This window comes from Protomyctophum parallelum (genome assembly GCF_964188405.1).
Source record: "Protomyctophum parallelum genome assembly, chromosome: 8".
In the NCBI taxonomy this organism is placed as follows: Eukaryota; Metazoa; Chordata; class Actinopteri; order Myctophiformes; family Myctophidae; genus Protomyctophum; species Protomyctophum parallelum.
The window spans coordinates 28204338-28222566 of NC_139703.1; the positions used below are offsets into that span (position 1 = coordinate 28204338).

At 39.1% G+C, this 18229-nt stretch overlaps 2 protein-coding genes across 2 annotated transcripts; one reads left to right on the forward strand and one right to left on the reverse strand.

Annotated features, from left to right (window-relative positions):
* Positions 1 to 7551: 7551 nt before the first annotated feature.
* rplp2 (ribosomal protein, large P2) lies at positions 7552 to 11019 on the forward strand. The gene is made up of 5 exons (XM_083770591.1): positions 7552 to 7652; positions 9303 to 9426; positions 9530 to 9578; positions 10139 to 10252; positions 10883 to 11019. Exons 2-5 carry the CDS (start codon positions 9304 to 9306, stop codon positions 10957 to 10959), a joined length of 363 nt encoding a protein of 120 aa, XP_083626717.1. The 5' UTR covers positions 7552 to 7652; position 9303; the 3' UTR covers positions 10960 to 11019.
* Positions 11020 to 13863: 2844 nt separating this feature from the next.
* On the reverse strand, positions 13864 to 17832 carry LOC310863682 (uncharacterized protein). Its single transcript, XM_083772181.1, has 5 exons — positions 17236 to 17832; positions 16394 to 16501; positions 15589 to 15650; positions 15120 to 15377; positions 13864 to 14602 (listed from the first exon to the last, which is right to left on the reverse strand). The coding sequence occupies exons 1-5, from the start codon at positions 17819 to 17821 to the stop codon at positions 14555 to 14557; spliced, it is 1062 nt and encodes a 353-aa protein (XP_083628307.1). The 5' UTR covers positions 17822 to 17832; the 3' UTR covers positions 13864 to 14554.
* Between the last annotated feature and the right edge of the window lie 397 nt (positions 17833 to 18229).

Below are 18229 nucleotides of genomic sequence, written 5' to 3' on the forward strand. Positions count from 1 at the left end.
TGGTGGACTGATGGATTTTAACAGTCAAAGTACTTATTTCCTGTCCTGTACTTAAATCCTCTTTTTTTTTTTTTTTACATGATCAAATCCTTTCTTTAAGAGAGAGAGAGAGAGAGAGAGAGAGAGAGTGTGTGTGTGTGTGTGTGTGTGTGTGTGTGTGTGTGTGTGTGTGTGTTTAGGCTGCTCAACAGAAACAGGATTTTAACAGTCAAAGTACTTATTTCCTGTCCTGTACTTAAATCCTCTTTTTGTTTTGTTTTACATGATCAAATCCTTTCTTTAAGAGAGTGTGTGTGTGTGTGTGTGTGTGTGTGTGTGTGTGTCCCCTTTGTGTGTGTTTAGGCTGCTTAACAGTGCCACTTTACCACTTCACTCAGTGGTAGCCGCAACATAGGGGACAGCGACATAGGGACACACTCATACATACTCCAAACATACATACAGTATAGGGACACACTCATACATACTCCAAACATACATACAGTATAGGGACACACTCATACATACTCCATACATACATACAGTATAGTATAGGGACACACTCATACATACTCCAAACATACATACATACAGTATAGGGACACACTCATATATACTCCAAACATACATACAGTATAGGGACATAGGGACACCCTCATACATACTCCAAACATACATACAGTATAGGGACACCCTCATACATACTCCAAACATACATACAGTATAGGGACACTCATACATACTCCAAACATACATACAGTATAGGGACACCCTCATACATACTCCAAACATACATACAGTATAGGGACACACTCATACATAATCCAAACATACATACAGTATAGGGACACACTCATACATACTCCAAACATACATACAGTATAGGGACACACTCATACATACTCCAAACATACATACAGTATAGGGACACACTCATACATACTCCAAACATACATACAGTATAGGGACACCCTCATACATACTCCAAACATACATACAGTATAGGGACACACTCATACATACTCCAAACATACATACAGTATAGGGACACACTCATATATACTCCAAACATACATACAGTATAGTATAGGGACACACTCATATATAGTCCAAACATACATACATACATACAGTATAGTATAGGGACACACTCATACATACTCCAGTCCAAACATACATACAGTATAGGGACACCCTCATACATACTCCATACATACATACATGCAGTATAGGGACACACTCATACATACTCCAAACATACATACAGTATAGGGACACTCATACATACTCCATACATACATACAGTATAGGGACACCCTCATACATACTCCAAACATACATACAGTATAGGGACACTCATACATACTCCAAACATACATACAGTATAGGGACACCCTCATACATACTCCAAACATACATACAGTATAGGGACACTCATACATACTCCAAACATACATACAGTATAGGGACACACTCATACATACTCCAAACATACATACAGTATAGGGACACACTCATACATACTCCAAACATACATACAGTATAGGGACACACTCATACATACTCCAAACATACATACAGTATAGGGACACACTCATACATACTCCAAACATACATACAGTATAGGGACACCCTCATACATACTCCAGTCCAAACATACATACAGTATAGGGACACACTCATACATACTCCAAACATACATACAGTATAGGGACACACTCATACATACTCCAAACATACATACAGTATAGGGACACACTCATACATACTCCAAACATACATACAGTACACACGCGGCCAGTCATTGGATGGCTAAGCCAAACAACACGTTGCTTTGTGAGCTTTGTGAACTTCTTAGTGAGGTTTGCGTTGTACGGTAATTAACCTATACTGCCTACACAAGGTGGTTGTCTAGACCAGTGGACCTGTCTTAACTGGTACAAACATTGTGTAGACGAGGGAACTATAGTATGAGAGTTCAATTTGTGAATGGCTACAATTGTTTAAAGGAATTTTGAAGAAAGAAGAGGACACCAGAGGGACAATATCTTTAAGCCCACTGCATCACAGAACGGACACAGCAGCAACACGTGGTAAAGATTAGGACTAATTATGACATGCACTTCTCACTGACTCTTTAAGAAAAGCATTTTCACATAAACTATTTATTGCAGGAAACTTACATTATGGAAACTTGACTGAACACAAATTTGTTTTGCAGACAGTCTGTTCTTTTAATGACCAACGAAGACAAAAGCAACCAAGACATGGCCAACCAAGACATGGCCAACCAAAACATGGCAAACGAAGACGAAACCACCCAACTTGTGGCGACTCCTGAGGATGCGGCTGACTATGACTTGGACGAGGCATTGGAAGAAATTAGCAAGTTCATAGTAGCACGGCGTACTCTGCCTTGGAACCAGTGGTCCAAGATGGAGAAAGCAATTTTTTTCCTGGACAGATGCTTCCTGGGATTTTTGTCAATCTTTTTATTTATAATGCTTTGTCATTGTATGTACACATTGTGGTGGGTAGCAAGTATGACGGTGATACCAGCCTTTATGTTTATGTTTATATATATACCGGTATGTTTATATATGTTTGCAAATTTAACCTGTATTTTGTATGTCCTTTAGTCGTAATTACGTACTGCTGTTACATTAGTAAGACCACTTAAACCCCATCATCCGTATTGTGGGGAAAGTAAAATAGCTGATCGACAAGCACAACGTGACGATCGGCAACACAACACTATCCGCTCGTAATTCCGACGGCGCATTAGTCCGACAACGGGGCTTCGCCTGCGGTTAGGGTTAGGCACAGTGTTAGTAATGGGGCAAGTCGGACCAACATGCCGTCTGAATTATGACACTCAACTCAACGCAACACGTTGCTTTGTGAGCTTGTCAATCTGCTAATTTCCACAAAAGCTTTCCCCACAATAACAGAAAACAAAAAAAATACACTAGTATGGAGCCCTGGGGGATTCCACTCAACCATATGGGGTTTAAGTGGTTATGAGAAATCACACTTTTAAAAGAAAGATGTGAAAAGGGAGGGTTTACTGGAGTAGGACCAATACTGAATACAATTTAAAAACGTAATCAAATCACTACATCCAAATAAAGTAAACTAAACATCTGGAATCTCCAACATCAAAGTGGGTAAGCTGTATTGTGTTTATCAGAGGTTGTGTAGGGCACCTCTTCATGAAACTGAACTGGTTTGGGCCGTATATCGATGGATGTGACAGGGGGTTGAACAGGCTGCCAAGCCTGTATGTGAGTTACACGCTGAGCAATTCGTATGTTTAAGTGATTCATATCTACCTAGCTCAGCTTCTGCTAAATCTTAAAGGCTATATATATATGTTCATATGTTGCTTCCTCGTCGGTTTTACAGTCTCATGTCAGTCCATCATGATACTACTAATTCTACATTTGTGGAATTTTAGCATTTCTGTTTTTCTGGGTGCAATTTAGCAGTGTGTAACATAGCTTTTTAACTCGAGATATATTTGATTTGTGTGTTATGCACTCTTGTAGTGTGTTGACGAACTGATCTGAGAGCTTCATTAGGTTGAAACTAAGACACAAGCCTCAGCCTGTAATACACCCTTCCCTTGTGTGTGTGTGTGTGTGTGTGTGTGTGTGTGTGTGTGTGTGTGTGTGTGTGTGTGTGTGTGTGTGTGTGTGTGTGTGTGTGTGTGTGTGTGTGTGCACGCGCGTGCACCTGTCTGTCTGTCACTCTTTTTGCTCTTTCTTTCCTTCCCCCTACACACAGATATAAATTAATGTTTTACTGTCCATCTGTCACCGCCTTCCCTCATCCTCACTGAGGGATTTGTAACTACTGAGTGTGCCCTAATCCTCAACCATCTTCTTAGTGAGGTTTGCGTTGTACGGTAATTAACCTACTGCCTACACAAGGTGGTTGTCTCGACCAGTGGACCTGTCTTAACTGGTACAAACATTGTGTAGACGAGGGGACTAAGTATGAGAGTTCAATTTGTGAATGGCTACAATTGTTTAAAGGAATTTTGAAGAAAGAAGAGGACACCAGAGGGACAATATCTTTAAACCCACTGCATCACAGAACGGACACAGCAGCAACACGTGGTAAAGATTAGGGCTAATTATGACATGCACTTCTCACTGACTCTTTACGAAAAGCATTTTCATATAAACTATTTATTGCAGGAAACTTACATATGGAAACTTGACTGAACACAAATTTGTTTTGCAGACACAGTCTGTTCTTTTAATAACCAACGAAGACAAAAGCAACCAAGACATGGCCAACGAAGACATGGCCAACCAAGACATGGCCGACCAAGACATGGCCAACGAAGACGAAACCACCCAACTTGTGGCGACTCCTGAGGATGCGGCTGACTATGACTTGGACGAGGCATTGGAAGAATTTGGCAAGTTCAGAGAAGCACGGCGTACTCTGCCTTGGAACCAGTGGTCCAAGATGGAGAAAGCTAATTATTTCCTGGACAGATGCTTCCTGGGATTTTTGTCAATCTTTTTATTTATAATGCTTTGTCATTGTATATACACATTGTGGTGGGTAGCACGTATGACGGTGATACCAGCCTTTGTTTTAGATATCACTGCCTTGCTGTATGGGTTCTTTACTCAAGGACAGGAAGAACTAAAGGAATTGTAGGCCAAATGCAAGTCACTCTTATGTGCTCGATCAACAATTTGGTAAATTTATTTTAGGCATTCATAGTCTTATTTTTTAAATTGCTTTAGATGTGATGATTTTTATTGATGTCCACTGGAAAGAATATCTATGTATTTGGCTCCAATGCTGCATTGCTGATTGTAAGCTTGATTTACAAAGATTAGTTATTTAATAAACCATGTGATGAACTGGACCAGGCTTGCCTATGAGAGGTCATTATGCACAATTTTCTTTTAAATTTTTAACATATCAGTACAAAATATGTTGTACTGTGAAGTTCAATGTTGCCATGAAAGACGTCCACTCTGTTTCATAAATTAGAACTGTTAATGATTGATAAAAGCTTGATTTGTAAACAAGACAGCCTTTCCACATGGCCAGCTTGAAGATCGATTATTTAGCATACTTCAAAGTAATCCCATTAAGGTGGTTGCACGCTGGTGCATTTTTTCGCTGCGTTTTGCAAATCCGAATGTAGTAGGCAATCACTAGCTGTCAACCTGCCACCAGCACCCCACGAGACCCCACTAGACAGCTGCTCTGGTGTATAGTTAAGAGCCCCATTGACCCATTTCATAATCTGTCAATGTGGGTCAACCTGTCAAAATCTTTCCCATGCATTAATGTGCACACGCACACTCTATGTCATGGATAACATGATGGATGCCATGCTTGGTAGTAGCAGAGCACAGCACAGCACATCTGCACAAAGCATGAACGTATAGCTATGTTTGTGAGTATAATATAATAATTAAGGCTTTTACATGCATAATGTTGCCATCCTGTAACCACATTGTCACAAGTCTGCTCCCACTTAGATTAAAGGACGTATTCTGTGTGTGTGTCAATTTCACAGATCTCTGAAATCATGGGTGAAAATAGAGTAACATGGTTCTGTATCGCTTCGTTATTATTACATTGTATTGGGATGCAGAGGATTTATTTGAAAAGTCAAAATAGTCCCTGGAGAACATCCATAATTTGTTAGCAGTGACAGAAATATCTACTGTAGTTTATATTCCATAATATACCGGTAGTTTACTGTAACAAATGGCAGTATGCTACTGTCAACAGACAACAGTATAGCCGCCCTAGGCCCTGATACACGTATCAACTTTTTAGAAAAGTTAAATGTCAACATTGAAAATTGCTTGTTATTGAAACAAAAGTGGATATGTGTATCAGGGCCTTTACAAAAGTAACATATCGTAATGTATATATACTGTATAGCACTTTGTAATCTTTAAATTCTGTATTATAATGACTATTTAGGCTACATGGAATGTATACATTTATGTACGTGTATGGCACGTCTTAACCTTTCTAAACTCGTATGTTAATCACAACTAATTATTAAAGGTATATTCAGTGATTTCACTCAAAAAACCTTATGTTTCGTTTTTGGCTGTGGGACCCAGCCTTTCGTCCAATCAGGATAGAGAGTCAAAAACGAAACCTAAGGTTTTTTGACCCCCAGGGGTTAACTGGGGACAGGGAGGAACTCCTTATATGGCCAGCACACTCTATAGTAGGGAGGATTATCACAACAAAACAAAAAAATAAGTGATATTTGAATTAAGTGAAATCACTGAATATACCTTTAATAAATTAAATAGAACGTGTTGCACTGCATGCAGATCAGCTATATTTACGGTGTAGAAACGTGGTAGGGGGAAATCAGACAGTATTGAGGGTTTAAGTGGTTAATGCTGAATACACATTAAGATTAATCAAATTAATACAAATGATAATGTGTAAATGTAAACAAACAAAAGTAAAAACAAATGTACACACTGTCACTGATGATCATGAGCTATCAAACAAGTCTAAGCTAAAAAAAATCTATGAAATCTACAAACAATGTTATACGTATAGGTATGTATGAAGGTACATGCTCTCTCTCTCTCTCTCTCTCTCTCTCTCTCTCTCCCCTCCTTGGCCTGAAAAACAATGACTGTTTGAACATAACAAGTATTAGTGAATGGTTTGGTTTACTTACTATTGGCAGCACAGCTGTGTTTTACCAGAGCATCTCTCGAGGTATGGTTGTGGTATGGTTTGGCCAAAAATAAATTCCAAATGTGTTCATTACATCTAAATTGCCAGACAGAGCACCTTTTCATTCATCAAAATCTGTTCCTTGTATTAAGTAATTTTTGACAGTATTTTGCTGTTTGTTTGCTCCATTTTCATAAAAGCTTTATTAATAACCACAAGGGGCGCTGTGTCTCACATTTCAAAGATGATCACTGGTTTGATTGATTGATTGATTGAAATATTTATTAAAGGTATATTCAGTGATTTCACTCAAAAAACCTTAGGTTTCGTTTTTGGCTGTGGGACCCAGCCTTTCGTCCAATCAGGATAGAGAGTCAAAAACGAAACCTAAGGTTTTTTGACCCCCAGGGGTTAATGGGGACAGGGAGGAACTCCTTATATGGTCAGCACACTCTATAGTCGGGAGGATTATCACAACAAAACAAAAGAATAAGTGATATTTGAATTAAGTGAAATCACTGAATATACCTTTAACAGTTTGCAGAATTTACAGTACATTTCAAGCACAAACTCAATACAAAGACTGTTAACTGTGAGTGGACGACCCAATTAAGCATTACACTTGTTTACAACAGGGTCCACATTGTTCAATTCATCAAAACATTTAGAGACATACAAATAGACATTTCTATGTAGCTAAAGATGGTAGGCTAATAATAATAAAACATTTTAAAGCAGGAAATTATTTTCTTCATTATACAGTAAATTGTTAACAAAATATTTATTGTGATATAACAATATAGCCACGAATAAAATAAACGTTCTGTCGTCGTGACGTCGGCGGACTGAACGCCGATGTATTTCCGGTGCTACCCATATATGGTGAAAGCCTGGTGACGCCGCCGAGAGGTACCCGCCTGAGCTTCCTTCCCGAATTTTCCAGCGTGACCTACGTTTCGTGTCTGTAAAGACTTAAAGTAAGTAGATGATTATTGTGTTTTAAACCAACGAAATGCCGTTTATTTTAGAATTCGAATCCAACATGAAACCATAAAATGTGTGTCCGTATTTATTAGTAGTCGTATCACGTCCACACAGTGAAAACACGGCATATTATGAATGCTCGACAAATGGTGTATACGAGGAGCGCCATTTGCTGCTGTCATGTGTAGCCTGTTTTGTTTTGTAGCCTACACGCTGAACGCCAGAGTAATGCATAATAACACATCGATATCGCAAACCGTCAGTGATGTTACACAAAACGTATAATGTAAAATCCCAAACTTGAATAGGCCTAGTCAATATTCAATTACAAAAGTCGTTGTTGAAAAGATTTAACTGCAGACGCACACATGTAGGGAGGCCTACTAGCCCTGGTCCAGTGCGTCAGCGAGTCTCTCACTGACAGACGCACTCGCTGACGCACTGGACCAGGACTAGGAGGCCCACTAGCCCAAACGTTAGCCCAGGTCCAGTTCGTTATAGCCCCAGTATGTTCCCTCCACAGCTACAGAATGAGCGTAGGGAGAGGGCACATATGGGGCTAAGTTAACGCACTGGACCAGGGCTACCTAAACGTTATCCGATCTGCCTGCATCCCTACAGGATAGGTGGGCTAGTGCCCACCTATGTAAAATTGGTGTAAAATTGTCGACTTTGTCCAAAATTATGAAAAAAAAGTATACATGATCCAGGATCACATTACTGGCGGTTCGCGAGTGTATGATAGCGTTACGCAGTTAAATTCAGAGTACATTGCGTTATTAAAATGGCACAAAGTGCATTTTAGAGAGAAACTGAGGACCTGAGACGCTTCCCAGGTTCGAGAATAGACTTTTACCAAGGTCTAGCAGGCTTTGTTTAGGTGAGTGGTTTCGTCGTTTTGTTTATTTGCTGGCATTAGAAAAACAGCGCACGGGAGTGGAAATATGACCAGAGGGCTGTGGAAGGTACTTCCACAAGGCGTCAGAGAGAGGCTCGCTGTAAGCCTTGGACCAGGGCTAACATTACGTCTGATAGAGATAATGATGCACCATGCATGTTCAGATAATGTATATTTTATACATTACATAAGACCATTTTTGAATGGGCACCTTCATTTTACATTGACATGCCCAGGCCAGAACCTATCCTGGCTACAGGATGGGCATCTCAATGTAAAATTGGCTATTTTGTTCACAATGGAGAAAAAAAACAACAACGAATGGCTTGATTAGATGTGGTCTCCCTACTCTTCCGTTGAGAAATGTAGACCCTGTTGTTGGTTATGACACCGACACACTGGTTGAAAATACTGTAATACTGCCCAAAGTTCATAAGAACATTATCCTCCCATGTTCATTCTGTATGTCAATCTGGGGATCCATCCAGGTTTGAAAATCCCCAGGTAGGACAAAAACTATCTACAGTAGACCTATTCCAGTTTTAATGATTTTAAGTAGCCTATGCATGCCTGAACTTGGCATGCCGGAGGTTATAGTATTGTGTCGACTTGTTGTATAGGTAGTTGTATTATACAACATACAGTACATGTGTATAACTGTTGGACTTGGACTGAATTAAATTAGGGGTCCATTTAAGCTTTTTTATTTCTTTTTATGTTTTCCTCCTTCCTTTGATTCACACAGAATGCGTTACGTGGCCGCTTACCTCCTGTCTGTCCTGGGTGGCAACACCAACGTCACTGCAAAGGACATAAAGTCCATCCTGGGCAGTGTGGGAATCGAGGCCGATGATGAACGTTTGAACAAGGTATGGGAATGATGGAAATATCCTGATAATGCCTCCACAAGGCTAGATTTGTCCACTGTTCATGCTGTTTTTATTTGAGTAAGACATTTGACTCTCTTCACAGGTCATCAGTGAATTGAATGGAAAAGACATCAATGAAGTAATGAATTCCGGTAAGCATTATTCTTCTTAGACTAAATTGAAAGTTTCGGAAAGGCCCATTTTGGCCACATTTTAATTAAATTGAATGTTTAACACCAGCTATGAAGATGTTATGGGATTAAAAATGTGCACAAAATTTACTGTAATTGGTACAAAATGTGTTGATGTACAATTTTAATTAATTCTAACATTAAATCCACACAATTATACAATACAGAATTTATAAACCCCATCCACAGTTAGTTCCATAGTTCCGACATACTAACAGTCCGACAGTCATTAGACCGACAACCTACCCTAACCGCAAGCACGGCGCAACGCATGTCGGACCAACGCATGTTTAGAGCGACGGGTGATTTCCGCATGTCAGACCTTTGTTGTGTCGGATATGCGTGCGCACTACCACAATCACAAGATGGAGCATTTATAATCCCGTAACAAGTCAAACACACACCCTCACATGATGCAACAAACTCGCACACTTAAGACAATGAATGAGAAAAATTAAATACACACTATAAGTATAAAGTAAGGAATCGAGTATTTGAACCTGTTATCTTTTCATCCACAGGCCTCTCCAAGTTAGCCTCCGTACCAGCAGGTGGTGGTGGTGGTGCTGTAGCGGCTCCCGCTGCAGTTGCAGCTTCTGCGGGGGCCGGTGGAGCTGGGGCTGCACCTGCTGCTGGTAAGACTTAGTGGACCTTGTCAAGTAATGTCAATTACTCTGTGAACCTGGACCTCACATTTAGTTTTACAAGGGCTGGTATGGTCGACTTTATTGGTGCGTTCACACGCACTCGATTCCGCAACACTCGGTCGAAAAGGATAACACCTCTTTGTGGTCTTGTTTGTATTCGGGTAATGAATTGAATCTTGACAGTCAGGTCAAAATTGGTCTAGGTGAGACATCATCTTTGACACGATTTAAATGTCTCAATAGAAGACAAAATACAACCACCACAATTGTAATAAAGTTATATTGTATTGTATGTTGTATGTATTGTATACATAATCTACCATACAGATCAGACAAAAATAAAAAATACAATCATACTTACAAATGCCGCTTTAATAAATTGCCATCATGCTTTTATTTTCTTGATATTCAGTTTGCAAGTAAAATCATGGCACCACATCAAAAAATAAAAAAATAAAAGTATTTTTCTTTTTAATAACCCGTGAAATATTTTCAGGACATTTTAATGATGATCCTCCCAGATTCTTTCCCAGTCAGATATCAGAGTTTGAATTTAGAATTATGTGCAGTGAATTTATTTTTTATAAACCTAACCTAAAATCCTTTCTTCCCCACCAGTGGAAGAGAAAAAGGAAGAGAAGAAAGATGAATCTGAAGAGTCTGATGAAGACATGGGCTTTGGACTCTTTGATTAATCAATCTATCTTTTCAATTTTGAAAATGTAATAAAAATGTAAAAGGTTTACAGAACAGAACACACTCCTGTCATTTTGTAACCTTTACTGTTGGATTGAATGACTGACAGTGACTGTAGTTGAATTAATAAGTGTTCATTGTCACGCTGTGTGTGTGTGTGTGTGTGTGTGTGTGTGTGTGTGTGTGAAATAAGCTTGATTATGATCTAATCAAACAATTGGTAGAATAGTATAACACACAAAAAAGCTCTGAGATGCTACCCTTGACTAATCTGTCAAGTTTAACCCATTTTGACCTGAGATCAGATTCTAAAAATGTCTTCTACTGTACATCCTGACAGCTTTCTGAAAATGTTTGTCAGTCGTTCTTCGATTTTTCGAAAATAGCAGATCTACAAGCTCATAGCGCGCCACGGTGGTGCACCATGAGCTTGTAGATCTGCTATTTTTCAATAGCTAAAGCATACTGCATAACATAATGCTGACACCAAAAGGGGTTCCCGCCCAGAATGGGTTTTAATACCAATTGTATTAAAACTGAGTTATCAATTTTGACAGATGGGTGCCTCTCCTTAGGGTGTGTGCCTGAAGTGGAGGAACTGGTATCGGGAACATGCAAACTGAGCTGGATAAATGACAGCAAACTGATTAGTCATATTGAAACAAATGGATGCCTTGTGTACACATGTCAAGTAATGCCGGGAATGAACAATCCCCAATAAGATGTTGAAACCTGTTTTTGTTGCCAACTAAATATATCTCAAACATTGCAACCTGTTATTATTGGGCAATCCATATACTGGCCTGTAGTAAGTACTTCTGACCTCAGCCTGCAGATTACACCAGTAAAACATAAAATTAAGTTGTGGTCTAAGAGCATGTTTGGTCAAAGTAAAAATGTATTACATTATTAAACAACTTGCAGAAAAGACAATCATCTTGATGTAGATCAATGGACGATGCAAGAAATGCATGGTTCTAGCTTTATGAAAATAGTTCTGAGGTGTTATTGTATCAACCACATAATCATGTTATTAGTTTGTTTGGGGCAGCAGATGTGTTGCATGACTGCCCTTTAGTTTTCAGTATCTGAACTGTTTAAATGAAAAATACCTCAAGATCTGCCAAATTGTTTTGCACCAAAGCAACCTGCTCAACAAAATCCTCAGTGTTAACAATTTTAGCTAATGGGTTTTTGTTTGAGTTGCCCTATTCAGCAAGAATCTTGTTTCTGTGAAAAGTGTTTATTCCATGATGCCAACCACCACAACTTGTCTTGTGCGCGTGATGTTATTTTTCTCACTGTACTGTAGCCACAAACTGAAACTTACTTACCTCCAGACAGGTATTGGCTAATTAGGCTTTATGTGACACGGCTACAGATATTACTCAACATCAGCGAGTCATTACTCATCAGATTTATTTTTCCATTTATCCAACTAGCCAACTAATATTAAATGGAAATCTGTCACCCAGAACTGCATAATTGTAAATGAAATGTTTTCCTGATTTGACAGTAGGCCTACCTGCATTAACTGTTAAGTATCTTACCCTTCTTGCGATGTGACTTTGGGCTACTTGTGACCTCAAAAACAAATGACCATACGATCATATTCACTACTGAAATCTGCAAGTTTTTACAATTAACACAAATGGCAAAAATAACCATTTGTGATGGTTTTAACTGTTCCTAACATAATGCCTCCAGCCCAGCATTTGTTTCATGAGGGGTGAGGGGCTATGGTCTTTGGTGGTCCTCTGCTGGACTCAGCCGAGTACTGCAAGGCCCACTGGTCATTAAGAGATTGTCCTAAATCCTTGTGAACCACTTTCAACCTGGCATCCTTGTTATGGGCATGGCAATATAGGAAAACTTAAATAAATAAATACATTATTAGAAAATCTTTCAAAAATAGCTTAAAGGAGAATTCCATGCTAGAAGGCTTTCTTACCTTTATTTGTAGTTGTTACATCCCCACCAAAGAGGTCCAGGTGTTATTTTGTGCAAAAGTGCATTATTGGCTATTTCCCCTAATATAAGCCCTCAACGGGGGTTGGTTTTTTGTGCTAATTTGCTTATTTCCATCGAAATAAGTAGTAAAGTGTGCCTCTTGGGATACTATTTACATTATGAAGAGAAGATATATACAAAAGCGATGGAAATAAGCGAATTAGCACAACACCCCAATGCCCCATTCAATTCAATTCAATTCATTGAAGGCTTATGGTAGGGGAAATAGCCAATAATGCGCTTTTGCACAAAATAACAGGTAAAATAAAATAAATGTAAGAAAGCCTTCTAGCATGGAATTCTCCTTTAACCTGTGAGCTTGTAAACCATCTATATTTGCTTTTGGTCGTATAACAACTTCCAATTTGCATATAACAGTAGGCTACTGTTGGCACAGTGTTCATGCTTATTTGCATTGCCTCTTTGTGCCAAAGAATGAGACATTTGGCTTAATTGGTTGCATTCATTTTTGTGGAGGCATGATATTCCACAACCCTTCACCTGAAGACTGAAGTTGACACGTGAATCTGTTTAGAAGTTGTTTATTGTCTATGAGAGGCCAGGTCCACTGCACCCCTTTAGCCAACCAATTGAGATTAATTTCATTCATATGTTCTTCCTAGCCTGATCGTCAAACCTTCCATAATAGTCCACTTGCCAGTGGACTATTATGCACCGTATAATAAGTTAGCATCCGCCAGTTTCTACATGCTGGGGACCCATACTCAACATTTCGAACATAAAACCTTTGTGTACTCAAGGTTTCATGCAAAAGTACTTTAGGAGATATCATGCTGGACAGACAAATAGAATTGGTTGAAAGCAGAACCCCATCTCCATTGAATGAAGCAGACTCATGCTATAAGTTTTAATTAGCAAATGCTACAAAATCACTGATCCTTTATTTTGATTGTTTGAATGCCTGCATTCATAATGATCACATTTAATAATAGCAATTAAGTTCTTCTTAAATAAAAAAGTAAACAAAGTTTATTACAAGTTTATAGGTGTATGGCTTACATTTAACTAAATAGGTTGTAGTTATCTTATTTGTTAAATGTTTAAATAAATATATATATATATAAATGTCATTGACGATGAATCCATTTACACCTGAAGCTAAAAATGCCTTAATTATCCTAAACAGTTTTGTGAAAAATGATTAACATCAGATTGTTGTGCCTTCCTAGTCAGAGGAAGATTACTGCACAGGCCTACCAGGGGGCCTCAAGCCAGAACCTGGGGGTGAGGCGGTGGTGGTTAGTGTTAGCAGTCAACATTTCACTTGTCTTTACTAATGCAATTCAACTGTTTCATGGTCATGCTTCAACAATGAAAAGTTAGATGTCTTGTTGGGTAAACATACACACAATCTTTCAAAAGGTGCCTCACAGTAAATGTCCATATCCTGTTCTTGCTCTCAATGTGTTGACAGTTCCTGATTGGTATATGTTTACTTTACAAAAAAAAAGGAACTAATGATTGCAACATATCCAACTACAACTAAGTCTGAGAAGACCACTTTACTTTAACTGTAGAAGATGTTTGTTATTGCATGGCCCCATGGTTATGTGTCGTCTTGTTTCAGTCATTAGCATCATCACAATCGGACCATGGATGATCTGTACAGGCCTGTAAAGAAAAAATATAAAAATATATGCTTTTAAAGAGATGCACAGTACTGTAAATGATCTGTGTGTGTGTGTGTGTGTGTGTGTGTGTGTGTGTGTGTGTGTGTGTGTGTGTGTGTGTGTGTGTGTGTGTGTGTGTGTGTGTGTGTGTGTGTGTGTGTGTGCACTTGCGTGCGTGTGTGTGTGCGTGCGTTGTTTCAACACAGGGTGTTGTGATGCGTCTAGCACAGTAGCTAGAGGGAAGAGGTCGGTTAGTTTAGACTAGAGGCAGTGATCATTCAGATGTATTCAGGAGCAAACCCTTTGTACACAGTAAGTCAATTCTGTGAGCCAATGAAGTGGTCTAAGAATGGGAGTAATGTTTTCAACTAGTATTGTCCCCAATGAGCACTCTAACTGTTGCATTTTCAACATATGATGGTGTCGCATGCTGAATATAGCCCACAAGGATGATGGATAAATCATGCTTTTCTACTGTCTTTTGGGAAAGTCCAGCAAAGCTGATGCTACACACTCACCTGATTATATTCAAAACGGTCTTCTAAGTAGCGGGTGCCCAAGCCAGTAATGTGACCTATATTCTGTCTTGACAGGGAAGCTACCCTGGCAGTGAAGTCGAGGGTAAAGGCCAGCTTGACGAGTTCTGGTGCAGTGGGGAGGACAGTGAGATGTTTGCTTTTGACCGGTGACATCTCTACATAGGTGTCTGCCAACTTCTGGAAAGAGGTGTAGGACATCCCCTGGAAGAAGTTACTCAGTGTAGGATTCTCTTTCAGCTAGATGGGAGAAGGAAATAGACTACTGTCAGTAGCTATACTTGCAAACCACAGAAAGAAACTTGAATATCCAGACCAAAATTGCAACTTATAGGACATATTGGGCATTGTGTGCTCAATACAACATTTAAATTGAAGCAGCAATTTCCATAAGAATGAAAAATCAATGATTTGATTGCTAATCTTTGAATTGATCTTATTTAATACACACCTTATGATCTATGGCATCCCCCTCTTCTTTTGTCAGGGAAATTATCCTTTTGATTACTTCCTCTGTGGTATAATGAAAGCAAAGGTTTAGGGTTGATTTAGACTTCATCACATGACCCTTTCTACCAATGTCACTCAAGAAAATATCTACATTTTATATACACCTGGTGCAAAGGGTTGCACGACATTGAGCCTTTAACCAAATCGCTCTATTTGTTGTACGACAACAAACAATATAAGCTTTTGCTATTTATTTTGGAAGACTTGCCAGGGTTAACAGTTAACAGTCCATGTCAAAAAGACATAGCTTATTTTTATTAGTAAATCTCTAAACAAATGAGTGTGTGAAGCTAGTAAACATTTGACTCACTAATAGTGTTGACTCACTAATAGAGTAGCTGTAAGGGTTAAATATGGGTGGTTGTTGTTGGAGTAAAAGACAGAGCCAAGAATTCCTTGGTGGGGCTACATTTAACATTCTGTTAACGTTCTGTCTGTCTTTTGGTGCGTAAAAACATTGCACACGTGAAATCCTGTCACACGCAAAGTCAGACAAAATCTCTTGAGTGAGAGTCTGAGAGCCAGTTCACCCACTGACTTGTCTCCTTTTTTTCTTCGCTTTTTACTCCTTTTCTCCCCCATTTCATTATACCAATGTGACAACACACATTTCTGTGTAATAATGATAATATTATTATTATTGTAATTGGCTAGCAAAATGTGTGGGAGGGACCTGTATATTAGCGATTGCGGCAACCAACGTAACAAATTAATTAAACGTTAAATCCATATCTAATCAATATTACCATCAGTTAGAACTTCTTCTTTCTCTTTAACCTCATGGTCATGGACAATCTTCTGCATTTCCTCTGACACCTTCTCATAATAGGAGTAGGTAGGCTCCACACTCACAACTGTAAAAACAAAAGAACAACTTTTAGTTATTTGTATGTGCAAAGTTCTGAAAACACAGCATGTAGTATTTGTTTATATTAACACCGTATTTTAGAAGAAACAGGGTACCCTTGTAGTTCAACCTGTAAATATATCTAGGCTACAACAAAGAGTCAAAAGGTCATGAATCTGACCCTGATGGGTCCTGCATCTCACATATAATCAGTTAATCACTTATAATATTATTCCAAAAAATATTATGACCCCTGATGCCATTTAATTTTTTCAGACCTTGAATTCAATGGTTGAGATCAATAATCAAGAAACAATTGAAAAACAAAAAAAGGTTATGATTATGAATATCATTCATAATTCATATAAGACAGTGTTTCTCAAAGATGGAGATAATATAGCATCAAAAGCAGTATAACCACTTGCCGATATACAATCTCACAACACGTCACATTGCGACACTTTGTGAGCTTGTATATCTGCTATTTAAGAAAATCTTGAAAGATTTTAGAAAAATGTTGAATATTTTCTAATGGGGGTCTGCGGCCAAATACAAGTTCAGGTATTTGCGGGTCCTTGTATTGAAAAGGTTTGAGAACCACTGGGCTAAGAGTCACACTCTAACCCTCTTTAAGAAATCCTTATAGCAGCAACACTATAAAGAGACAACACTATTTGCATGGAACACTACTACCCTCTATTACAGCATGCTGTGTTGCCACTGTTTGCCTTTCAAACTTACGTCCAACTTCAGTGATGGGTGTCTGCTTGATTGACTTTCTTAGAGATCGTCTCTTTTTTGAGAACCTGCGCCTTATGGACTTCCTCCGACGTGAAGTGTCTGGGGTGGCAGGCTGGGGAAGGCCGGTGGCTGCAGTGTCAGAGGAGGACATTGCTGTGACATCAGGCATCTCAGGTCCACTCATAGGCTCCTCTTCTTTCTCCGAGAATAAACCCAAAAAGCGTTTCCACAACGAAGGCTTCTGCCTTTTCTTTTTCTTTTTCTTGGACTTTTTCACGGTTTCTTCTGGGGCTGTCTCAGACTGGCTCATCATTGGGGGCGTTTCAACTGCAGCAAATGTCTCACAGTCCTCGGTTGGAGATGATGCCAAGTGAATGGAAGGGTCACTGGACGACCTGCGTATCCGTTTGTGCCTTTCAGGCATGGTCACCCACTTCTTCCTCCTCTCACGCCTCTCGCCAATTGGCGACCCGTCATTGAGGCTGAGGCTTCGCTTGACATACACCTCCAGCAGACGGGTGGTGTCCTTGCGGGTCACAGAAATGAGCTGTCCATGATGAAGACTGCCCTCTGCTTGTGTTTCCATGGTGGCAACTGGCAAGAATACATGAAGCAGATCAGAAGAAAAACAATCATTGGTCTAATAGTACGTATTAATACTAGAATATGTCTGATAGGAAAGTGTGTCTTGTAGGAATACATATTGTATGAATGTATTTGTTTTGTTTTATATTTAACCACCCCACCTCCAACAAGTGGCATTAAGTTTTCACACTAACAGTCAAAGTACCACAATGGAAATAATCTTTATGCAAACATGCATTTTGTCAATAGCCATCTAAATCGATTAAGGCAGATCTATGTTTAAAAGCTTAGGCCATTTTAAGAGGTTACAATCTTTGTAGCAGTGCTATCAACTTGCTAACAGTTCTACATCTATCTATCTATCTATCTATCTATCTATCTATCTATCTATCTATCTATCTATCTATCT